Raw genomic sequence first — 25,703 nt, forward strand, 5'->3', positions numbered from 1 at the left:
ACTCACTTTATCTTCCTGTTATTCTGTATACTCTGGTGATGCTTGAGAGATTTCTCCCCAGTCTCTTACAGTTGAAGGCCTCCATTAATTTTCTCTTGTCCAACTATATATATTCACTTCAGTCCTCTCCTGAATACCAAAAATTTACATAATTACCATAACGACCTGTTTGACCTAGAAGTCTACATTTAAATGGTCAAAATTTATCTTCCCGTGCCCAAAACTACTCAACCTGCAGTCTTCCCCACCCACAATTACTAATTCCACACTGCTCAAGCCAAAAAGTTGCCTTTTTTTTTTTAAATACGAAGATAGGTAATGTGCTGGATGTTGTAATAAGATTTGAGAGACATCACACAAATTAGATGTGAAAAACCAATCATGCTTGTGAACTAGAAAGCGATAACCTTGTCCTTTTTATTCCTCTTTCATATCCTTTATCAAGTAATACTACTATGCCTGTCTTCAGAACATACCCAAATTCAACTACCTCTCACCACCAAATGTGCTAATTCCTGACATAATCACGAACATCTCTTTCGTTTGTTTTGGGTAAACACCTGAAGGTGCTCAGGGCTTACTCCCGGCTCTATGGCTCAAGAATCCCTCAAGGAAGTGCTTGGAGACTATACGCTGTGCCTGGGATTGATTGAAGTGGAATCAACCACGTACAAGGCAAGTGCCTTACAACCTAATTATCTCTCCAGCCCCATCCCTCACTTTCAAATAGATATTCCTACTTCCCACCATGGTCTCCTTGCAGTTTGTTCTCAATACAGCAGTGACAGTGTAAACTGAGTCAGAACATGTGATTTATCTGTTCAAAGGTCTGACACCTTTCCCATTTAACCCAGAGTAAAATTCCAACTCGTAACCAGTATCTGCATTCTTCCCCAATCCTATTTTCTTTCTGATCTAATTTCAAACCCCTCTTTGCCCCACTGCTTATTATGTCACTCTAACCAAATAGACACAAAGGCCTATTGCCATTTTAAGGTCTGTGTACCTTAAAGGGCTTTTTCTCTGCCTAAAATTTTCTTCTCCCCAAAATAACTACTTGGCTACCCTCCTTCCAAAGCTTTTCTTCACCCTCCTTCCAAAGCTTTTGTACAAATGTTTCTTTCTCTATGAGGTTTATCCTAACCCCCCATTTTACTTATTTTAAATCACAAATAATTTGGGGCTGGAGAGATAGCACAGCGGGTAGGGCGTTTGCCTTGCACGCGGCCAACCCAGGTTCGAATCCCAGCATCCCATATGGTCCCCTGAGCACAGCCAGGGGTAATTCCTGAGTGCAGAGCCAGGAGTAACCCCTGTGCATCGCCAGGTGTGACCCAAAAAGCCAAAAAAAAAAAAAGAAAAAAAATCACAAATAATTTTATTATTGGGGTGGGGAATTCTCATTATAATTAGCATATAATTCAATTGGAAGTAAAGAGGAAAAGGGATGTGAACCACCTGGCAAAATACAGGAGATAATGCACGAGCAGGGGTGGGAACTTCCCTTATGGCCTCAATTCAATGGTGGTAAGGGAACACTTTTTTCTCTAGGCAGAATCTTTACTGCCAAACTCTGGACTTTAAGACTTTGGGGGGAGGGGCTGGAGTGATAGCACAGCGGGTAGGTGTTTGCCTTGCACGTGACCGACCTGGGTTCAATCCCCGGCATCCCATATGGTCCCCCAAGCACCGCCAGGAGTAATTCCTGAGTGCAGAGCCAGGAGTAACCCCTGAGCAATGCTGGGTGTGACCCAAAAAGAAGAAGAAAAAAAAAGTATGGAATCAGGGTTAGCTGTGTGCAAGGCAAACCCCTGTAATATCTCTCTGGCTACCACCTTATTTACCTTTCTTGTTTTTTGTTTCTGCATTGGGGTTACACCCAGTGGTGCTGTTTACCTGGCTGTGCTCAGGGATCACTCCTGGCAAGACTTGGGGTTTATATGGGGTGCTATGGATCAAATCCAGGTCAGCCACATGCTAGGCAAGTGCCTTACCTGCTGTACTATCTCTCTGGTCCCCCTAGTCTTTTAAGAATTAATTTTTTGGGGGGGTCAGTACAGCAGGTTCGGTGCTTGCCTTGTATGCAGCTGACCTGGATTCAATCCCTGGAATCCCATATGGTCCCCCAGCACCAAGTGAGATCTTTCTGTGCAGAGCCAGGAGTAACCCCTGAGTACCACCAGATATGGCCCCAAAACAAACAAAAATGAACAAACAAATTAAATTTAGGGTCCAGAGATAGCTAAGCCTCTGCACATGAGAGGCCCTGATTCCCCAGCACTGCATGGTCTCCCAAGCATCACCAGGAGTGACTCCCGAGCAACATGCTGGCAGGACCCCGAGTGCTGGTTACAGCCCATAACACAAAACAAACAAAAAAGAACCAAAAACTGAAAAGTCCAAAATATAAAGTAAAAATTTGAAAATATTATAAATCTCTTCTTAAATTTTTTTCTCTTTTAAACACCCTAGTTTACAAAGTTGTTCATGATGTATTGTTACGGGCATTCAATATTCCAACACCAATCCACAGTGTGACCTTCCCTCTATCATTATCCCCATTTTCCCAATCACCCCCCAATAGTAAAAATCTTTAGTTTTTTACTGTCCTACGTAACCCAAGGGAATGAATAGCAAATTACTCAACTGAAAGGAACATAAATGAGGCAGGGAACATAGCTCAGCAGCAGAGCACTTGCCATGCAATGTGTCTGAGCCCCTGGGTTCAATCCCTAGCAATATTTACACACACACACACATACACACACACACAGAGCGAGATAATACAACTATGTAGTCACTCTAAGAAAAAAAGTAACACAAAAAAGTTAATTCAGCTTAGACTTTATGAAAAATAACTTATAAATAATTTCAGGGGGAAAAAAAAGCTGATTTAGAGTTAAATAAGAAGACACTGAAATATCCTTAAATTCATTAGTAAAGCAACTACAGTAAAATGGGGGAGTATCTCAAGTGGTAAAATCCCCAGCACCACATGGCCCATCAGCACCTCCAAGTATGGTAACCCCAGAGCTCCACTAGGTGTGACTCCTGGTAGCCCCCAACCACTAACCATCAGGCCAGCACTGCTGTGTCAAGCATCACCAGGAGTGACCCTGGGTGTAGTCCCTATTTTAAATAAAGATGGGAGGCTGGAGCAATGGTAGGGTGTTTGCCTTGCATGCAGCTGACCCAGGTTCAATCCCTGGCATCTCATACAGTCCCCCAAGGTTGCCATGAATTTGATCCCTGAGCACAGAGCCAGGAGTAAACCCTGAGCACTTATGGGTATGGCCACAAAAAATGGATTGGGACGATAGTAAAGCAGGTAGCATGCCTGCCTTGCACAGGGCTGGGCCAGGTTCTATCCCCAGCACCTCAAATGGTCCCCAGAGCCCTTCCTGCATGAGCTGTAAGCGCAGAGCTAGGAGGAAGTCCTAAGCATCATTAGGTGTAATCCAAATGACAAAAAAATAAAAATTTAAAAAATTTAAGAAGCTGTGTTTCCCCAGATATGAAAAGACTGGGGCTGGGGAGATAACTCATCTGGTAGGGTACGTGCTGTGCACATGGCTGAGTCAGGCTTAATCCCCAGCACCCTACACATCCCCAAGCCTACCAAGAGTGATTCTTGAGCACAGATTCAGGACTAAGCCCTGAGCACTGCTGGGTGTGGGGAAGGAGAAAAGAGAAGGGGTGATGAGGGGAGGGAGAGAGGGAGGGATTTAGGGAGAGAGGGAGGGAGGGAGGGAGGGAGAGAGGAAGGAAGGAAGGAAGGAAGGAAGGAAGGAAGGAAGGAAGGAAGGAAGGAAGGAAGGAAGGAAGGAAGGAAGGAAGGAATTTAGTTTAGACCCTTTTAAAAATATCTGTGTAGGGGCAGAGGGGCAGTACAAGGGTTAGGGATCTTTCTTTACAATGAAGCCAACCCTGGTTCAAATTCCCAGCACCACATATGGTAGCCTGAAACATCTCCTAGGGACCACTCCTCAGCACCACCAGGTATGGTCCCTCCAAAAAATAAATTTAAATTATCATTTAAAAAACAATGATGGGGGGCCGGAGCGATAGCACAGCAGGTAGGGCGTTTGCCTTGCACGCAGCCGACCCGGGTTCGATCCCCGGCATCCCATATGGTCCCCCAAGCACTGCCAGGAGCAGTTCCTGAGTGCAAAGCCAGGAGTAACCCCTGAGCATCGCTGGGTGTGACCCAAAAAGCAAAAAATAAATAAATAAATAAAATAAAAAACAATAATGTTTTTAAAAAATTAAAAATTATTTCCAACTATCATTGTCATAGTCATCCCATCTCTATCCTAACTGAACTCACTGTACTATCACTCCAGCCCTGTGTTTTTCAGATTACTTGGGAACCACATTTAAAATGTCACACCAACACAGTGGCCACTCAACACCTTTATTGCGAACCACAACACCTAATTAGAGAAAGAGAACAAAAGGGAATACCCTGCCACAGTGGCGGGGCGGGGTGTGGGGAGATGGGATTGGGGAGGGTAGGAGGGATGCTGGGTTTACTGGTGGTGGAGAATGGGCACTGGTGAAGGGATGGATTCTCGAACTTTGTATGAAGGAAACAAGAGCACAAAGATGAGTAAATCTGCAACTGTACCCTCACGGTGATTCACTAATTAAAAATAAATAAAGGAAAAATAAATAAATTTTAAAAAATAAAATAAAATGTCACACCAATAAAATAAGTAACTCAAAATAATAAGAGAACTCTTCAGAGAAAGGAATTAGACATATGAAATAGCTCTTATCTTTCCTGTGGTGTCTCAATGATACCACAAAACTATCTCAGAACTCCAGTGGAAGGGTTTTTTAGAATTTTTGTTTTGTTTTGTTTTGTTTTGGAGGACAGGGGTCATATCTGGCAATGCTCAGGAGCTACTCCTGGCTCTGCACTCAGGAATTACTCCTGGTGGTGCTTGGGGGACCATATGGGATGCTGGAGTCAAACCTGGGTCAGCTGTGTGCAAAGTAAATGCTCTACTGGCTGTACTATCGCTCTGGTCCCTCCAATGGGAGTTTAAAAATCATCAAATTTGGTACTACTTTAAAAGAGGTAACAAGAGGGGCCAGAGAGACACTACAGTACTTAAGCCACTTACAGTAGTTAAACCAGGAGCCAACCTGGTTTGATCCCCATCATCGTATATGGTCCCCTGAGCACCACCAGGAATTCCTGAACAATTGGAGTAATTCTTGAGTAATCCCTGAGCATCACTGATTGTTGCCCAAAAACAAACAAAAAGAGGTGACAAGAAAAGCTAAATATATAGTACAGCAGCTAAGATATTTGTCTAGCACATAGCCTACCCAGGTTTAATCTCCAATACCGCATTTGGTTCCCTGAACTCCACCAGGGGTGATTCCTGAGCACCTAAACAGAACAGCCCTGAGCACAAGCCAAGTGTGGCAAAAAAATAAAAAAGGTGCCAAGAGGTATCATATACAAAGCTTAAAATCAAATATGGAGGGCTTGGAGGTGGCTCAGTAGCAAAACACACCTCCCACGCCAACATGACGCCTGCACATCCAATTTCTCAAGTCCTGGAGGCGCCCACATGTGCTAAGCACATCCCTGCTCTGCTATTTGGGACTCCAGGCACGACAACAGTGTGCAATCTCCCACACACTGCAGTCAGGTATACACAAACACAAATAAAACAATCTCCAAAGCAAGCCCTGGCAACACTACACCAGGTATGACAGCATCACACCTGCTTTGTGAACCCCAGTGAGAATATGTGAAAGCAACACAAAAGTGTGTAAACCGGGGTAGGGGATGATAGTACACTTGGTAGGGACTTTACCTTGTAAGCTGCCAACCGGGGTTCAATCCCTGGCATCCCACCTGATCCCCCAAGCACTGGCAGGAGTAATTCCTGAGTGTAGAAGTAGGAGTAACCCCTGAGTGTTGCTGGGTGTGACCCAAAGTGTGTAAACCCCAGTGAGCACCCAGACTGAGTGTGGAAACTCCATGACCAAGCATGTGCCTGAATACCAGTCATGAAAACAGTAACAACAAAGTGATCAGATATGGCTACAATCCATGACTCTTGCTCTGATGGTAAAATCATGTATTTATTTAATTGCCTTGACACTAAACTACTCTGCAAGTTATCTGAAAATATAATCATAACAAATTCCTCAGACATGACCATTGGATTGCAGCTGTAACTGGAAGCTGAAAGTAAAGTGTCTATATAACCCCAAAGAGTTCTGCTCTTTTAGAACTTGCTACTATTCCTATAACGGGATTGAGACCAGCTCAAGGGACTGAGACCAGCTCAGGTTTTAAACTCCAAGGAAGTTCTGTTTGTTTTGTTTTTATTTTGGGGTCACACCTGGAAATGCTCAGGAATCACTCCCGGCAGGCTGGGGGGACCATATTTGGTGCCAAGGTCTAACCCAAGTCAGCTGCACGCAAGGAAAGTGCCCTACCCACTAACCCTCCAACCCTGATAGCACATTTTATTTATCCATTATCTCAACTGACAGACATTTATAACCCTACTATGTGTTCATATGCAGGTTTTTTGTGTAAACATGTCTTTTTACTATTCTTGGATAGACAACTAGAAATAGGGTTGTTAACAACAAGGTTATTCTGCATTTAACCACGTAACTGCCACTGTTTTCAAAGTTGCCCTCATCAGGGGCTGGAGCGAGATAGCACAGCGGGTAGGGCGTTTGCCTTGCACGCGGCCGACCCGGGTTCTAATCCCAGCATCCCATATGGTCCCCTGAGCACCACCAGGGGTAATTCCTGAGTGAAGAGCCAGGAGTAACCCCTGTGCATCGCCGGGTGTGACCCAAAAACCAAAAAAAAAAAAAAAAGTTGCCCTCATCAGGGGACAGAGCCACAGTAAAGAGGGGAGGACACTTGCCTTGCATGCAGCCAACCCAGGTTCAATTCCTGGCATCGTCTATGGTACCCTGAGCACCACCAGGAGTAATTCCTGAGCACAGAGCCAGGAGTAACCTCTGAGCACTGCTGGATTGGACCCTAAAAAATCCTAAATAAAATTTCTTGGGGCAATTTTGCTGGAAGAGAAATGACCTAGCATCACACCTCCAAAAGAACACATCCCAGTATCTTCCCAGGTAGACAGGCTCTGGATTGAGAACTCTGGGGCCATTCTCAGAATGGGGCTGGATAGATTCTCCTTTCTGCCTGAAGGAACAGTAGCCCAAAGCCATACCTGAAACCCTCTGACATAGAAATGGCCCAGCTCTGCAACTGAACCTCATCAAACTGCCAAACCAATGAACTGTTCCAGAACTATAGCTACAATACCCTAAAATTTCATAGTACTGTCAACCCAATAGGATCACAACAAATCTGTTGGGAAATCTGCATAGAAGACTACCAAGTTCAGTGAGCCTAAACAATAACACAGTAGGTTTGACTAGCACTAACTGGCACAGTAGATCCTCAGACAGTGACTTTAGTAATATCATATTGAGATGCAACAATTATCACAAATTGACTATAATTAATCTAAGCTTTGAAAATTCCACTTGCCTTTGTGTTTTAACAAACAATATTAATTAAATTTATTTGTGCCTGCAAAGGGGCAGGTTAGGGTTGTGGGTTGTAAATGGGGACATTGGTGGAGGGAAGAGCACACTGGTGGTGGTACTGATATATTTTAACATCTAATGCCTGAAACAATTATATTCTGAACAACTTGATAAATCACAGCATTATAATTTTTTAAATTCTTTTTGTTTGGGGCTGGAGTGATAGCACAGAGGGTAGGGTGTCTGCCTTGCACGCGGCCAACCCGGGTTCAATTCCCAGCATCCCATATGGTCCCCTGAGCACTGCCAGGAGTGATTCCTGAGTGCAAAGCCAGGAATAACTCCTAAGCATTACCGGGTGTGACCCAAAAAGAAAAAAGAAGTTCTTTTTGGTTTGTTTTTGAGCCATACCCACATTGCACTCAAGACTTACTCTTGGCTCTGAGCTCAGGGATCATTCCTGGCAGGCTTAGGGGGCTCTATGAGATGCCCTGGATCGAACCTGAGTAGTCCATGTGCAAGTGCCATATCCACTATACTACTTACTGCCCAGTAGAGGAGGGAGAAGAGGAAGTGGAGGGAGGGAAGGAGAAAGGGAAAGAGGAAGGGAGAAAGGGAGGAAGGGAAGGAAGGAATTAGTCGGTCTCAGATGTTAGCTCAGAAGCCACTGTTCAAATCCTACTGTAGTAGGGGAAGAAATAAGTTTAATTTAAAATCAGGGGCAAAGGGGCCAGAGATATAGCTCAACAACGCATGCTTTGCCTAGAGGAACAGTAGATACAATCCCTATGTTTCATGGCAACTGAGCAACACAGGGTGTGACACCACCCCTAAATTAAAAATAATAAAGTAACAAAATAAAACAAAATCAAGCAAAAACCCAGACCCACTGGAATATACAAAATGCCTAACTGCTCCTTGCCTCAAGCCAGGGGGCACAGTGCAGTCTGCAATCTTTCCCCAGCTGCTGTCCATCAGTGCTCCTTATTCAACCTGGGCAAGCGCTAGGAGATGGGCAGACAGATACTACTAACATGTTTACAACAGCTCAGAGAGGCAGGAAGACCAAGACCTAACCAATAAAATGGCCAATGCTGTGCTCACCAAACGTGTTTCTCAAGAGTCAAAAGTGAAATCTTGGGCTGTAGCAACAATACAAGAGGAAGGGTTCAATCCCCTCATATTCCATATGGTCCCCCAAGCACCTCTAGGAAGTTGTTCCAGAGTGCAGAGCAAGGAGTAAAGCTTTGATTCGGTGGTGAAATGCAAAGTTACAAAGCTGTTCCTGGTCTGCTTGACTAGTGTTCTAACACCGACCCTCCACCATGTACACTTCCCACCACCTGTGTTCCCAGTTTCCCTCCTGCCACCCTTCCCCCAGCCTTGTCTCTATCTATGGCAGGTATTTTCCTTCTTTGTTCCTTCAGGAGTAACGCTTGAGTATCACTAGGTATGGCCCCCAAACAGAAGCAAAACAAAACGAAAGCAACAAAAATCTGGTATCTTAGCCAGGAAGCCACACACTGTTTCTAGACCGCAGTTCTACATTCTGATCCCCTTTTTATGGGGGGAGGACCACACCCATCTGCTCAGGGGTTACTCCTGGAGATGCTCAGAGCACTATATAGGATGCCAAGGATTGAACCCAGGTGGACCATGTGCAAGGCAAATGCCCTTTCTCACTACACTATCACTCCAGCCCTTCGGTTCTATATTTTGAACAAGTTCGGCAACTCTGAGTTGAACAAGTTCTGCAGCACTGAGCATGGGATTCCAATCAACAAATACAAGCACTTCAAACAGGTAGTAGAGATCCTCCATCACTGAACTCACATTTCTACTTCCATGTTCCATCCACTTCCCTACTTAAAGAGTGTTTCCAATTCAAATTCAGCACATTTGAAAAAAAAAAAGAAAGAAAATCTTAGTTCCCATTTACTACAGGCAAGTATAAGAAGGCAAATACTGACCATAAGGATTAAGCCCAGAAAACCGCCAGTGTGGCCCAAAAACAAACAAAAAAGCAAATATTATTGGGCTGAACAGAGAGCTCACCAGACTAGAGTCATGCAGGAAATCCTGGTTTAATTCTGGCACCAAATGATCCAATAGCACCCCCAGAAATGACCCCCCAGGCAGAGCTAAGAATAGTCCCATCACTTCCAGCCCCCAAGAAAGAGCAAAGATTATGTTTAAAGGCAATACTTGGGGCTGGAGTGACAGTACAGAAAGTAAGGTATTTATTTGCCTTGCGTGTGGCAAACACAGGTTCTATCCCAAGCATCTCAGTGGTCTCCCAAGCACCACCAGGAGTAATTCCTGAACACAAAGCCAGGAATAACCCGAGCATGACCAGGTGTGGCCCCAAAACCAAAAGTAAATTACATAAATAAAGGCAATACTGCTACACAGTTCAGAGACCACAGAGTTAACCCAACAGCTGGAATGTTTTGGGACTGTTCAAAATCTGAGATGCACTCAGGAGAAAAGACAGTTCTGAAGAAAAAATATGCTTCTAAAATGGGGCAAAATTCATTGCATTCAGCTGGCAAGAGGATTTGTACAGGAAAGTAACTGTATGGACTGTTTGGCAAAACCATTTGTTTACTGCAAAACTAACCCTGGCGTAGCAGCCTGAGGGATAGATGGGTATTGAGCTCTGAACACACATTAAGGCACCAGATCTCAAAAGCCTGCAGCAGATTCTACTTCAGTATAGCTTTTGATACTTAGCTTGGGATGTAACTCAGTGGTAGAGTAACAACTTCACCTTCTATGTATAAAGTCCAGCATGGATCCCCAGATCCCTAAGACTAAAAAAGGGGAAAGTGCTCACAGTTATAGGTAAATTATAAAAAGACAAGAGGATGAAGAAGAATCCACTATTGTAATAACAATAAGCTTACTCATTTACACTAGAAAATGAAGTACTGGAGGGGCCAGAGAGATAGCCCAGCAGGTAGGATGCTTGCAATGCACATGGCCAACCCTGGTTCTTTCCCAGCATCTCATATAGTCTCCAGAACACCTCCAGAAGTAACTTCTGAGTGCAAAGCCAGGAATAAGCCTGAGCATTGCCGGGTGTGACCCCAAAACAAAATAAAACAAAACAGAAAAAAATAGTACTGGATGGGAGAGCTAGTATAGCGAATAAGGTGTTTGCCTTGCACACAGCTGCCCCAGATTTGATTCCCAGAACTACATATGGAGTGCTCCCTGAACACAGGGCCAGGAGTAAGCCAGATGTAGCTCCCAAACCAAAAGATATTATTTTTTAAATAAATATTATTGGTGGAGTTAGAGACCAGGTAGGGATTAAGGTGCCTGCCTTGCATACAGCTGATTCCAGCTCCAACCCCACCACCACCACATATGGTTTCCACAAGCAGCCAGAGTTAACTCTTGAGCAGAGCCCACAGTAACCCTGAGCACTGCAGAGTCTGGCCTCAAAGCCACTTTCCCAGAAAATAAAAGCGCAGTTATTAGCTACCATTATTTAATACCATGATAAGCCAAGTATCATCTGCTATTCTTAAGATTCAATAAAGCACTAAAAGCATTAAACAAATAATGAAGTTCTCGGGTATTCTATAATTCCCTTGCTTGAGCCAGAGGTTCCAACAGAGGGATAGAGCAGCATTTCCCAAATTACCAAAGTAGCTGATACCTTGAAGCCCTTTCCCTTCCCAGCCATACACACATAAAGAGGACCAATCTGAGAAGGAAGTAGTAATCTCCAGTGCATTGAGGAGCCTTTTCTATCTTTAGATTTTCAGGACCACAAAGCAATTTTTTCCTGAAAAGGGGGCAGTAGGCCAAAATAAGTCTGGGACTCTCTGGAAACATTTGAGCTGGAAGATGGATGAACTTTTGTAACCCCTAAAATTGTGTACCGTTCAGAAACTGGACTAGAATCTGTCTAGTTCAATATTAGAGGTTCGATATTCAAAACAAGTCAACATCCAAAACTTTCAGTAGGATTGGCAGAAACCAACAAGAACTGAATCGTGTGACTGCCTTAACTTTCTAAAGAAAAGTGTTCCTCAGAGCGGGAGTGGAGGTTAGCTTGCAGCAACCTGGAGTTCTAATAGTTGACCGCCTCCATCCTTTCTTAGAAAGAACTGCCCAAGGAACTGGTCGTGTCTCTGACCTCCTCACCCCCAAGGTCACAAGTCATCCAGGGATTCAAGCATCGGTAGGAGGGAAGGCACTGGGATGAAGAATCGAAGTGGAAAATTCTCTCTTCTCGCAAATAAGCAAATGGCAACCCAGCGGCTGCCTCCTCCGCGGTCATTGTCTGTGCTCCCAAAAAGAGCAGGAGCTGTTTTCTCTGAATAACAAACCGAGGTGAGAACAGCCTGATACAAGTCGTACACAAAGTACAGCTCAGCTTGATTCCTGCAGGCTTCAGGCATGAGCGCCTCAGGAGTCAGGGAGCACAGGAAGAGTCTGGGGGCGTCCAGAACTCTCCCTGCCCGCACACCTTGCCCCAGTGCCTCGCACCCCCCCCCAGCCCAGCCCCCAGGGCAGGGCACCCCCCCCACCCCGCTGTTTTCAACTGAGCAAGATTCATTGAGGGCTGTGAAAAGTTCATGTAGCAGGTTCACTCTATCCCCAAAGACCCCCATCCCCCGGCCCCTCAAAGAAAAGTTTCATTTCATTTTCAGAGTCTAATACACACCAGTATTTCCTTTAACAGATTAAAGTGGCAGATTGAAATGGCAGGAGCAAACACCAACACGGTCGCCACCTCCATAAATTCATTTTCTCCTAAGAGCAAAAAAGGGGAAGCCCTTCCCACCACTCTAAACGAGTGACAGCGGACAGCAAACCGAAAAAATCACGTTCCAAAAGACAAGCCGAGCATCACACTAGGCTTCCGAGCAGCAACCGACTGCGAGCTCCGAGAAGCCCCCGGTGGCAGGTGCGGGGAGGGAGGGTTTTGCCCGCCGGCATCACAGGGCTATTGCTACTGGCCAGCGCAGGTCGCCAAGGCTGGCGCCCGTTTCGTCTGGCCTTACGTCTCCAGCGCCGGAAAATTACTCGCAGAAGTGACATCTACGACAGAGCTCCGTGCATTGTCCCACAACACAAGAGGAAAACAGCAGGACACATCAGAGAGCCCCAGGCGGGCACTGGTCACGTTTCGGCGCCGCGGGTCAGCAGAGCCCACGACCCGAGAGGGAGACGCCCGCCGCTGGTGCCCGGCTCTCGGACCTTTTTACCCTTTGGCCGTTCCCTGCCGAGCGGCTGCATCCCCGAAATCAAGATGCTCCAGTGATGTTCGAGCCGGGCTCGGCCGAGGCCCCGGCCCTGCGCGTGCCCGCTCCCACCCCGCGCCTGCCGCGGAGAGGCCGGCCTCACCGCCCGGCTCCTGTCACTCACCGGCCCAGCCCGGGCTGCGGGCGCCCACGGCTCCCCCACGGGAGCTGGGCCCCCCGGGCCTCCAGGCTTCGGCCCGCCCCCGGGCAGGCAGCGCAGGTGGCTGAGCCCCGCAGCAGCGGCCCCGCAGCGGCCGCTCGGTCCAGCTCCCGGCGCTGCCCACTGGGTACGGATCAACAACAAGATGGCGACCAGCCGAGGGGGCGGGGGCCGGGCGTCATAGTAACCAGGATGGTGAAGAACCCGCCCCCGGCTGCCGTTATCCCCAATCAAGTGCCTCTCAGCCCGACGCCCAAGAGTGTGCTTCCCGTTGACAGGGCGGCCGGCTTGGCAGTCAGAGTCCGCCTCTCACGGCTCCAGCCGAACGCCTGGGCACGTGACTGTGACGGCACGGTTGGCGCATGCGTGCCGTTTCCCTGGCGGCTGGCGCCTGAGCACTGGCTGGCGGTTTTTGGGGCCGTCGCGCCCTTGGCTTCTCGGCTGGCGTGGCCTTTTCCTTGCGCCCGCAGCATCTCTTCATACACCCGCGCACCAGGAGAGAGTGTCGGCTTTCTGTGCTTTGCCTTTTTTTCCCTTCTGCTTTCGTTCTCCTCTTTCGGAGGGAGGCGTTGTTTTCTCCGGTTCAGCTGTGAGGAAACTGAGGCTTGGAGGGAAAGGCCCGGTGCCAAGGTCACGCAACCTCTGGAAGCAGAGGCGCAGGGTCTCATACCGCCAACTGGCTTCCAGGTCCAATGTCCTCTCCTAGCTGCTTACCCGGCGTACCTCACCCAGCCCTGAGAGGAGTCGTTTCTGGCCCGTTGCCCACATCTGTCTAAATTTTGCTTGGAGTCTGGTCCGACTGCACAGGTCCTGGCAATTAGCGCTCACTATCTCTTCCTGCCCTGGAGCATCTTGCCTTGGGTTCCTCTCGCAGCACCTTCGCTCTGGACAGTCGTGATCTGTCTCAGTGGCCGACTCTGATCCTGGGCATACTGGGAATACAGTTCTCCCTGGACCCACATCCAATGCCAGGACTAGCTGACTCGCAGGCTTTCCAGAGCCTCGGTTGCCGTTGCTGCCATTGTCCTGGTCGCCTATCCCATCGCCCCACACCCACGTATATACGCGTTACTGGGTGTGAACTCAGGCAAGACAGGTGCTCTACCACTGAACCACATCCCTGGCCTCTATTGCTCCATCTATATAAATAAGGATAACAGACCAGCTCCTCAACAAATGAAGATTTAATGAGCGCTTGAAGCAAGATTCGTGCTCAGGAAACGTCATCCTGGAACCACTCCAGGAACCGTGCTCTCAGGTTGCTGTCAGAAGCCAGCTCTAGGCCTCACGTTATTGGGAGATGATGTATGTTTTCCCCATGCAGACACTCAGCTTTTTCAGCCTTAGGACAGCATAACTAGTGCAGCAGAGCTCCTCCAGTGCCCTGAAGGGGTTTAGATTTTGCTTAGTAGAGGGGAAAATTTGACCACAGAAAAGTTGACTCCACCTAAGACAGCAGGTCCTCTAAGAGCATCAGCAGTAACCTGAGATCTACTGCCAGGCTTGGTCTTGGGGCCAACAATGCACCTACATGAACCTGCCTTTCCTCAGGTTTCATTGGCCACCCGTCTACCTGCAACAGCTCAACTCTGCTGAGCACAGGGAGTCCAGGACCACAGCACCAGGTACGTCTGGGGGAAATAGGAAAAGCCCCTCAGAATGGGCCTGTCAACCCCTCCATGACCAGCTCAGCTGCAGGATCCTCATGTCTGCACCAATGTTAGTGTAGAAGCTCCAGATCCTTTTCAAGAAAACTTCTACACTGGTCATCAATGTGCTCTGAATGTTACCGGGATCTTCAAATGTCCTCCATTTAAGAATGAAAGACAAAGTTCCTGGATCCTCTAAACTCAGTGAGCAGCTGATCACTAAGGGGACAGGCTGACTAAAGGCATCTTCAGTCATTGACCCTGCTTCTCTGTAAGGGTTAACCACCTTTTACACTGCTAGAGCATTGTACAATGCCTCCTAAAAAGAAAAGTAGCAAGCCAGAGCAATAATACAGCAGGTAGGGTGTGACCAACCTAGGTTCAATACCCAGCATACTATTTGGTCCCATTAGTCTGCCGGGAGTGATTCCTGAGTGCAGAGCCAGGTGTAACCCCTGAGCACTGCCAAGTGTGGCCCGAAAAGCTAAAAAAAAATTTTAGTGAAGAAAATTAGCTTTGCAGTTCTTAAGAGCCCACAAGAGTTGGGTATTTTCTCTAAGGAACATTAGGAAGCAAGGTCTCACAGCTCTCATATGTAAGTTACAGATCCAGGACCATTCTTGTAATTTCATTATTGAAGCAACTTGAAAGCAGATCCTATGAAGAACTTATTAATTTAGTGAAGGAAGGAATTTCTTGGCTTCAGAGCCAGCGCCGGGCTCCAGTGCTTGTGTTGTACACTCTTCCTGTACCTAAGAGCTCAGAAGATCAGGGGAAAGGACACTGCTGGCCTCAGCAGAACTTCCTCCCCCAACAAAAGTGAAAAAAGACTTTCTAGGACCCTTGGTGTGACTCCCCACCCCACTTCTGCTAGTCCTTGCCTCCTTTCTCAGCAAATTTGCTGAGGTAAAGCTCAAATGCACCGGAGGAGGAACCAGAGTGATAATATAGTAGGTAAGGCATTTGCCTTGCACACAACCCACCTGGGTTCAATTCCAGGCACTACATATGAATCTGTGAGCCCTGCCATGATTGATCCCTGAGCACCACTAGGTATAGCCCTAAAACATAACATAACCCCCCAAAATGAACTGTGGGGGGGGCTCGGGGAAACATCCTTGATTCCCCAAAGTTAGATATGATATGCGCTCCTCTAAGCCTACTATCAAATTGTTTTGCAGTTATTCACAGATGTCTCATACTGGGGACAGAACAATATTACAGTGGGTAGGTCATTTGCCCTGCCAGGAATGATCCCTGAGCAAAGAACCAGGAATAAGCCCTGAGCACTGTTGAGTGTGGCTCAAAAACAAAATATATCTCATCACTATCCCTACCCCCACCCTGGATAAGAAGCAGACCTTGTTCGTACCACCTTCAAGTCACACAGGTTTTTGACAAACAGTTGGAATGGGAGTGGGGAGGACAACAGACCCCATTCAGAGAGAAAAGATAATGGGTGCCTGGTAGCAGAAGGAGATCCTGAGTTAGGGTAAGGAGAGGAAATGGCCCCAGATAAAGAATATGAAGAGTGTGGGGCTGGATCGATAGCACAGCGGGTAGGGTGTTTGCCTTGCACGCGGCCGACCCGGGTTCGAATCCCAGCATCCCATATGGTCCCCTGAGCACCGCCAGGGGTGATTCCTGAGTGCATGAGCCAGGAGTGACCCCTGTGCATCGCCGGGTGTGACCCAAAAAGCAAAAAAAAAAAAAAAAAAAAAAGAATATGAAGAGTGGTTTAAAGAGAACAACTCACGAGCATCCTGTGCTCTGCCATCAAAATGCTGCTGAAGGGAATAAAGGGTTCAGTGATTGATTCTTGCCCGCAGGGAGCAAATGGAGACCTGCCTCTGAATGGGTCTGAAGCCCATCCACCTCCTTTAACTCCACAGGGACAGGGGTGGTGGGGAGCAGAGTACTCTGGAGAAGCCTCTGTGCCTATTAAATAGGATGGTGGATTGCTTTACCAGGCTCGTGACTTTCTGGGGCGCCTGGGACATCTCCATCTTCGGTGCCTCCATCAAGCCCTCAGTGGAACCTTCAGTTCCTTGGATTCTAGGGCAAAGCAGGTGTGGGAAGGAGAGATAAGACTGTAGGTCCCAGCCTGGGTTCAAGAGACAAATCCCAGGCAGAGAGTTATACAAAGGATGCTGACCTGTTTAGCAGCAGGGCCTGGTCTGGTTTGTTTGGTGCCTGTAACACTTGGAACAACCTGAATACCAGGAAAAGGGACAGAGAAGAGAGGCAGCTGTGGGCTCCAGGCATCAGCCCCTTCATTTGCCTTTATATCAGGAACAGAGTCCATATGTAGCACTCACATTTTTACCCCACCTTCATTGGATTCAGTCTGTGCCCACAAGAAAGTGTCAGGGACAGGTAAGGTTTCAGGTGGGGAGACAGGAAGAAGGCAAATACCCAGCTCATGAAAGCCTGGGCCTCCTCCTTACTTGTGTGTGCTTTAAGACTTGGAGTGAATGGAGTCATACACTTGTTTGTAGTGTCCAGCAGGGACCCCATAAGTATGGCTGCTCCTGTCTTAGATCTGGGAGCAGGTTCTGGGCACCTCCAACACTGACAATGATACTGTCCTGCCAGGGTCTGGTTCTAACCTCTTGATCTCCAGAGGAAAGGTGACCCTCTTTACTGTCAGTTTGTCTGCCCACTGACTTGGGCATTGCCATCCCAATTTTTAATAAAAAAACATCAGCAGGGATCTTTGGGGGCTGTAGGCGAGGCAGAGGCCACAGGAATAGAAATCCTACCTCTGCAGGAGCCAGCCCAGCGCCAGGAGGAGAAGGGCACTCGTTACTGTTAGCACCACCACAAACCAGGGCTCTGGCTGCCAGAAAGCCTCCGTGACTCTCACGACCAGAGGTGTCATCAGTGAAGATACCTGAAATGGGAGCCACAGTCTATCACTGCTCTGCCAAAAGAGACAGACTATCCAGCCTTCAAGGGTCGGCCACCTCAAATCCCACATTTGCTTTTCTATGTTGCCAACCTCTCTATCCTCAAAGGTTCCTTCTAGAACACCGTCCACTATAGTTCCATGTTGAAAATAGCTCCACTCTCCAAAAGTCTTTGTTATGGCAATAAAAACTAAACAATTTTGTGCCTGCCTAGGGGGCAGGCTTGGGGATAGGTGGAAAACTGGGGACAATGGTGAAGGGAAAGTCACACTGATCATGCTGATGGTGGAATTGGCATTGGAACATTGAATGCCTGAAACAGCTGTATTATGAACAACTTTGTAAATTAAGATGCTTAAAGTTAAAAAGTCTTTGTTACCATATTCCTCCCCTGCCTGCCTAAAAACCTGTAGTCACTTACTGTAGTTGTAGCGATTGTGCTGGGCCGCCATGGAACTAGATGCACAGTGATGGTAGCTGTGGTGCTGAGGTGGAGGGTGGAGGGACCCTCATCAGCCACACGGACCAATAGTTCATAAGTGTGGGGCTTCTCTGGCCAGGAGGGCTGCAATGTGAGACCTTTGTACACTAGGATGGCCCCTTGCAGGCTGAATTGATTCTGATTATTCCCTGAAAACAAAGTGACAGAAGAAGGAGGTCCTTGCTGGCCTGGGCCAGCCTTCCCCATCAGCCTGAAGGCTTCTACAGCCCTTACCTCTCACGATGCTGTAGGAGAAGGTCAGGCGCTGTGGCTCCTGGGGAATCCAACATGACACTTTGGTCACCTCTACACTACGACCCGGGGGGATGTGGATGGTAAGTTCCTGAAATGGGGGCTCACACTCGGGTGCATGCTCGTTCACATCCTGTAGGAAGGCAGCCAGGTCAGTCCTATAGTCTCCTCCCATGTTGGCCAGGGCCTAGGCGGCAGGAAATAGGCCCCAAACATAATGAGGCCAATTAGTGAAAGGAAATGGGGCAGAGTATGAAAAACAAGACCAGGGGGAGATTTAAACTTCAATGTTGGGCTGGAGAGAGTACATGGAGATAGGCTGAAGAGAGAGACCTTGCGCATGGCCCACTTGGGTTCAATTCTCGGCACCTCTATCGCTCTGAGCACTACCAGGAGTAATTCCCGAGTGCAAAGCCATCACTGGGTTTTTGGCCCAAAAGCCTAATACTAATACTAATAATAAATAATAAATTAATTCCTTCAATGTTTTCCAAGGTTTCAGGGCTCAATGACCTCAACCTCGATGGTAATTGTGCAGGAGCCCGTTCGGTGGTGGTCAGGGTGCTGGTCTTGGCCATAATCGACTAGCAGAACAGTGAGCCTGTACAGCCGCTGCACCTCATAGTCCAGAGGCCGCAGGAGGTGAACCTTCCCTAGAAGGAGAGGTCACAGCCTCAACCTGTAGAATTAACTCTGCACCACCTCCACCCTGTCCCTGGCGAGGAATACCACTGAGACGATCCACAACGAAGATGGGGGATCCTCCAGAGATGTAGTACTCAATGCTGTCATGCGGGTAGTCCATGTCTGTGCCCTCCACAGAGCCCAGCACAGTGGGGGGTCTTATGTCCTCAGGAACCCGGAGTGAGCGTGGGACACAGGTTGGGGAGAATTCATTGACAGGTGTCACCATCACCAAGACTGGAACCACAGCTGGGGACCATTTGACAATCAAAGAGCTGACCTAGGGTACCCAGCCCTGCCCTGATGTTCTAAGATGGAAAAGCCCTGGGGGAAAGGGGAAGCAATAATCTTCCCCTGCCGGGAGTTCATTTATGAGAAGAAAAATACGTGCCTTTGCCCTAAGGATTTTTTGAGGAAGGATTAAGGACCCCATGCAGATGTTGGGAAGAGAAGTACAGATCACAGCCCCAGTCCTGGGTGCGCTCACTCACTGCTCATTTGGGGCTGCCCCCTGTCGAGCACCAGGATGGAAGCAGCATGCTGCAAGCAGCCTCCGGGAGCATCACAGTCCAGTGTGTCATTCACCTGGTCAAAAAGGCAGGAGGATGAAGCCCAGCCAATGCCCAGAGAGCCTTGTTACTGCAGGGGACTGCCTCAGTCCTGGCTTCCACAGAGAACCCACCTGAAGCCTGGTTTTCCGGGGATTTGCTGACTCCTTTCAGCAGAATGCCCCACCCACCACCTGTGCGATCTCACACCCAAAGCCCCTTGGCCCACCTCCCTTCCTCTCTCGCTCTTAGATCTGGGAGCAGGGACTGGGCACCTTCAAGGTTCTGTCCCAAAGACAGAGGCTAGTGGAGCCAGGAGGGCCATGGAGCAGGAGCTGGTAGTCGAGGGTAGAGTTGGAAGAGTCAGGGTCAGTGCAAGTGAAGGTGCTCAGGACCATCCCCACAGGCACATTTTCAGGGATTTGAGTCCTGGGAGCAAAGGGCAGGAGTCAGGCCAGGCTGTGCAGGTGTGGCTCTTGTACTAGCGGCATAGGTAAGGGTCCCACAGACTCACAGCAGCTGTGCTGGGAGGCAGCGTGGGGGCCAGCGGTTGATCAGTTGTACTTTCACTGTGATATTGAGCTCTACACTGGCCCATGGCTGGAGTCGCTCAAAAGCCTTCACCTGCAGCCTGGTGACCATTGTGCTTGGGGCCTGTGCCAACTCCAGGGGTGCAGTGGTCCTGACCACACCATCAGCTGAGCAAGGAGGGAGGGTGGGGGGATGCAGAACATGGGCATGGTCACTCACAAGCTTAATCCCTTCCCATCTCCTCCCCACACAGGATCCAGTGCAGGACTGAACACAGCCACTGTGGTTATCTTTTGCAAAGGCTCACCTCAAATTCTATCCAGCCCACCAAGGTGCCCTAGTCCCAGTTTCTGTTTCAGCCTTATTCTCAGGAGGGTGAGGAGATAGTGCAGTTGCATGCCTGTACCCTCATCCTCCTTTACCGTAACCAATGGAGAAGAGTGGGCAGGGCACTGGAGAGAGGATTTCATAGCGCACGTCAGAGCCCTGGGCTTGGACCTGAACCACCTCACTCCCGGGCTCCACATCCTCCCGAATCATGATACTCCGGTTCTGTTTCCTGGATCAAAACAGGGGACTTGGCCTTAAGAACAAAACTGGCTTCCCTCCAAAAAACCTCTGAAGCTTCACTCATAGAGGAGCTAGCTGTGGACACCCCAACAGCCCCCCACCTTCACTCTACTCCTACTTCCTTGGGGCTGGGTTCCTTGTTGCCTTCCCCAGTGCTTCTAGTGCAGGGAGACTTACAGGAAGGAGAGGTGGCTGGAGGGGACAGGCAAAACTTTCACCACCAGCATTCCATGACAGCTTCCATTCATTCCGTAGGTCACTGAGATCTTGAGCGGGAAGACCTGAGGACCGGGAAGAGAGCCAATGTGTCTCTGTCTAATCTTCTCCTCAAATAAGCAGCCCCCTCAGATTTCACAAGGAACCCCAACACTCACTCCTTATGACCTGTCTCTACTGAGATATTACTAAGACAATATATTTTTCTATTAGGATATAAGGATACAAATAGATCTCCCCCCATCACCACCCTCCTCCCCGCACATACATGCACACATACCCACACAGAGTGATACCTGAGACATTCATGATGTGAATTGTCTTCTTTGATTTGCTAAGAACCCATAACTAAGACATGGACATTGTTTATTTGGTTTGGTTTTGAGGCCATATCAGGCATGTATGCTAGATCTTTGAGCCATTTCTCCAACTTAAGATGTGAAAGTGTTTGGTTAGTTTGGGATTTGGGTTTGGAGGCCAAATCAGGTAGCGCAGTGTTCAAGGCTTACTCCTAACTCTCTCAATCAGGAATTACTCCTGGGAGGGCTTGGAGGACCATATGTGGTGCTGGGGATTGAACTCAGGTTGATCATGTGCAGAACAAGTGTCTTGTCTGCTATACTAGTTCTCTGGATCAAGTCAGGGAAGTTTTGTTTTTGGTGGTGTTTTTCATTTGATGGTTTGTTTGGGGGCCATATCAGGCAGTTTTCAGGGCTTACTCTTGGCTCTGCATTCAGGGATCACTCCTAGCGATGCTTGGGCTACTATATGTGGTACTTGCGATCAAACCTGGGTCAGCCACATGCAAGGTAAATGCTTTACCCACTGTACTATGGCTCTAACCCCAATATCTCCTTTCTATTATAGCATTGTGAATTTTCAGAACCAGGTATTCCTTTTCTAATTCTTTTTTATTTTTCTCTTAGCTTTTGAGCTATACCCAGGAGTGCTCAAGTCTTACTCCTGGCTTTGCACTCAGGAATCACTCCTGGATGGATTCAGGGGACCATGTGGTATGCTGGAATTGAACCTGGATCAGCTATGTGCAAGGCAAGCACTTTGCTCTCTTCAATATCTATCCAGCCATGGAATTCTTTTACTTTTTGTTTTTTGGTTTTGGGACACACCAATGATGCTCAGGGGTTACTCCCAGCTCTTCATGCAGGGATCACTTCTGGTAGGGCTCAGGAGACCATATGGGATTCCAGGGATCAAATATAGGTTGGTGGCATGCAAGGCAAGCAATTTACCTGCTGTAATATTTCTCTGGCCCCTTTTTCTTTCTTGAATTCTTTTTCTTTCTGGAATTCCAGAGCCCATGGAGCAGCAGGTGCAAGGTGCAGCAGATATTCAAGAAGGCCAAGAAAAAACAAGCCAGGAGATGTTCGGCCCTACCCATGGACAGTACCAAGTCTAGACCATGCTCACCTTCTCAGCCTGCCCCTTGAGGCCCTGTGATGGTGCCCATAGCGAATTCGACCCATCAATGGAGAAAAATGGAGGGTCCTGAGCATTGGTGATGGTTATCTGATAAAAAGGAGACACTTGAGATTCCAGCAGGCCTCTGAACAACCCTAGTACCCAAATATCTGTCAACATACCCCCCACAAACCAGAAATTTCCTACCCACACCTAATTCTCCCATATCCTATAACTGACACCCTAGTCTGATCTCCCCAACACTTCTACCCTGACTCCTAGCACTGAGCCTCAAATAAAATTTTTTTCTTTTAAACCAACTATTTTGTGGTTTCTTGTTTAACTTGTCTTTTTTGTTTTCATCCCCTTTCCATTTGTTAGTCCTTGCTGCAGTTAATGGAGATCACACACTTGTTGTGGTGTCCAACAGGGACCCCATACTTATACCTACCAGGATCGCACTCAGCACGTGCCAGTGAGTGAACTCGAATGTCGAGTCTACTACTGAACCACATTCTGGGCCCTTCGTTTCTTTTTGGATTATAGAGTTGATGGAAAACTTTCATGAAGCAGTCAGAAGCAACAGAAAAAGAAGAAGAAGAAGAAGAAGAAGAAGAAGAAGAAGAAGAAGAAGAAGAAGAAGAAGAAGAAGAAGAAGAAGAAGAAGAAGAAGAAGAAGAAGAAGAAGAAGAAGAAGAAGAAGAAGAGGAGGAGGAGGAGGAGGAGGAGGAGGAGGAGGAGGAGGAGGAGGAGGAGGAGGAGGAGGAGGAGGAGGAGGAGGAGGAGGAGGAGGAAGAGGAGGAGAAGGAGGAGGAGGAGGAGGAAAAATGAACTCAGTTTTATTGCTGAGGAATATGCCTATATGAAGAGCCACGTCAAAGGACCTGGGTCAGGACATACATCATGCAGAAGCTCAATTGTGCACAAAGGGGCCTTTTGCAGGTTGTGTTTAACCAGGAGGAAACTGGTCTTCGTCTCCCCAGACGAAGACCAGTTATTCTTCCCTCCCACTGCCAATGTGCTAGGCTCACCTTGGCTTTCTGAAATTCCAGGCCTGGGAGCAGCAGAGTGTAGAGCCGAGCCCCAGGGGTGACTGTCTCAGGCACCTGAATGATCTCTCCCGCTGGGCAGAGATAACAGCAGAAAGGCAGAAAGGAATTTTTTTTTTTTTTGAGGCCATACCTCATCCCCACCCCAACCTGTTGTTCAGACCTCACCTGGGCTAGCAAATCGGCCAACACACTGGACCCGGCCAGGATCCCGCACCACATGCACTGGGAGTAGCAGGTTCTCATATTTGCCGCAAGTGTACTGGAGCTGCAGCTCATAATGGTTCACTTCCAGGGCATCCAGCCGGGCTGAGCTGCTCAAGGTCATCTATGCGGGTGGACAGTGCTCTGAGGGACCTAAAGTACTCACCCTCACCCCCACCTCTGGCTCTGTGAATTTAGGATCTTCCTTGGTTCACACCACAGGCCTTAGCTGTGCTTACAACCTTACCTCGATTATGTACAACGATCCCTTCCTCTGTTTTATGTTTGGGGGGTTGAAAAAGTTGGTGGGCGGCTGCACAGATAGCAATTTTATGGTGGGGTTGTAATAAGAACAGTTTATGGGGAAACTGTAAAATCCAATGTTAGGATCATGGTTCTCAGAGATCTTTATGAAGCAGGTTAGGTAGTGGAATCCTATCGGAGAAAGGACTCAGGTTAGAAGCTTCCCTGCTCATGGAACACCATGCACTAGCAAACTTCTGCCCTTCCATGTTGGGGCTCAGCCACATCTTGGGGCCAAACCACCAAAGTTCTTCTTCACCCTCAAAGCCAACCAGCTCACTTCACAGATGAGGACAAAAAACTGGTGAAATGAGAATTTAGCTCAAGGGAATGGATGAAGATTGTGTGTTCCAATACTTGCCCTTCTCTGACTCCCACCCCTCCCAACATGGTAGCTCATCTGATAAGAGTTAGGACTCTATTTCATGGAGTTCCCCCACCCACCAACTCCTCACCAGAGACCACCAGAACAAAAAGTGCTGTGGACCTGAGCAGCACCATCCTGGCTGGAAGACAGACGGCAGAGGCAGCTCCAGGAGACCAGGTGTGTTTGTCAGCTCACCCGTTGCTAGGTCAGTTGTTCAAACACACCAGGGGGTGGGCCTCTGGGCCTCCTTGGCCTCTCCCTGGTATCTGAGCTCTAGACTCTAGATATCAATCAAGAGGCCTTGAAAACTCTTTTTTTTTTCAATTCCTTAATGAATATCCCCACTCATGACTATACCTCAAAGGAGATATGAGGGGGAATGAGTCAAATTGTATATGGGGAAACTGAGGCTCAGGAAAGTCTTAATTCACAAAGTCCATGGAGACTAAGTAGGCCCAGCACCCAGGAAAACTAAGCCCAGAACTTGCCCATTAGGACATTATTTGCCTATAAAATCTGAGCCCATTCATCAATAAAATCTCTCCTTCAATAAGCAAAAGGAATCTGGCTGGAGAGATAGTACAGTGTGTAAGGCACTTGCCTTGCATATAGCTGAGCCAGACTTAATTTTTGGCACCCCATAAGGTTCCCTGATCTCCAGGAGTTATCCCTATGTGCAGAGCCAGAAGGTAGCCCTGATAACTGCTGGGTAGGGCCCCCAAACCAAAAAGAAAAGAAAAGAAAATTTAAAAGAAAAGCAGGAACCCTTGGTGATAGAAATCCAACTAGTGGATTTACAAAATGGCCAGGAATATCCTAGGGCCTGATTTTGACATATGTGCCACAGCTGAACAAATGTCTATAGCTTTTGACATTTATTGAGTTCTGCCTCTGAGACTTATCCATTCATTGCCTTTCATTGATGTGCCACATTTCCCAAGTTGCCTACCCTTGCTCTCTCCAGTTCTTTGCCTCTCTTTCCCTCTGCAGTGAAGTGTGTGTCTCTCCCCATGATGCTGCCCTTGTCAGGTTCTCAGAAATCTGCAGACTGCTCGGTTCAGCACTTCATTCTCCACTTTCTCACCTTCTATCCAGCATTTGACACTTGCTCCCCATGGCTTTTAAGTGCCTGCCCTCTCCCAAATTTCCTCTCACCTCCCTGGCTGCTTCTGCTTCATTCATTTGCTGATCCTGCACCATCTTCCCTACCTCCAGCCATGAAATGTTCCAGATCTCAGTCCTGACTGCTGCCTTCCTTTATCTAACCCACTCCTCCATCACACCCCGTTTCATGGTGGTAAATACCATCCAGATCCAGGGCTTCGATGCTGATCTTTCCCCCAAAGCCCAGTCATGGACCCACTGTGGGACCCCTTGGCTCCTTTTGGCTGTTCCTAGGCACCTCAAGAATCCCATGTCTGCAATTGATCACCCGATTTTCTTCGCAAACCCATTTATCCACTGTTTCATGAATCCATTCAGGGCAATTCCATCTGACCCTTTGTTCAATAAAGAAATGTAAGGCACGTATTTTGTTTGTATTTTTTGTTTA

General features: G+C 47.8%; 2 protein-coding genes across 3 annotated transcripts in view; both read right to left on the reverse strand.

Moving 5' to 3' along the window:
* IP6K1 (inositol hexakisphosphate kinase 1) overlaps positions 1-13,124 on the reverse strand; it is a 37,403-nt gene extending 24,279 nt beyond the window's left edge. The window contains exon 1 of one of the 2 annotated variants that reach the window (XM_004615241.3): positions 12,934-13,124. The gene's annotated coding sequence lies outside the window, so the exon portion shown is untranslated. Of the gene's footprint in view, positions 1-12,229; positions 12,860-12,933 lie in introns of those variants that run through there. The other variant, XM_055134627.1, reaches the window with a different exon arrangement.
* A 2,196-nt stretch (positions 13,125-15,320) lies between these two features.
* Positions 15,321-24,285, reverse strand: CDHR4 (cadherin related family member 4). The gene is made up of 19 exons (XM_004615126.2): positions 24,240-24,285; positions 23,729-23,916; positions 23,446-23,605; positions 23,260-23,351; positions 22,238-22,336; positions 20,771-20,874; positions 20,446-20,582; positions 20,007-20,190; positions 19,768-19,921; positions 19,436-19,529; positions 18,990-19,193; positions 18,774-18,913; positions 18,243-18,393; positions 17,949-18,157; positions 17,381-17,511; positions 16,774-16,830; positions 16,586-16,673; positions 16,375-16,402; positions 15,321-15,370 (listed from the first exon to the last, which is right to left on the reverse strand). The coding sequence occupies exons 1-19, from the start codon at positions 24,283-24,285 to the stop codon at positions 15,321-15,323; spliced, it is 2,316 nt and encodes a 771-aa protein (XP_004615183.2).
* Positions 24,286-25,703: the final 1,418 nt, after the last annotated feature.

The sequence above is a fragment of the Sorex araneus genome, chromosome 4, assembly GCF_027595985.1.
Source record: "Sorex araneus isolate mSorAra2 chromosome 4, mSorAra2.pri, whole genome shotgun sequence".
Taxonomy (NCBI): domain Eukaryota; kingdom Metazoa; phylum Chordata; class Mammalia; order Eulipotyphla; family Soricidae; genus Sorex; species Sorex araneus.

Bases quoted from the DNA above. Each gene is read 5' to 3' on its own strand.
- CDHR4 (XM_004615126.2), bottom strand. From the start codon at position 24,285: ATGGTGCTGCTCAGGTCCACAGCACTTTTTGTTCTGGTGGTCTCTG. The intron at 23,352-23,445 runs GTGAGGTCTGAA...ATCTCTGCCCAG, and splicing joins TGGCCGATTTGCTAGCCCAG to CGGGAGAGATCATTCAGGTG. The intron at 19,194-19,435 runs GTGAGTGAGCGC...AATGGTCCCCAG, and splicing joins GGGGCAGCCCCAAATGAGCA to CTGTGGTTCCAGTCTTGGTG.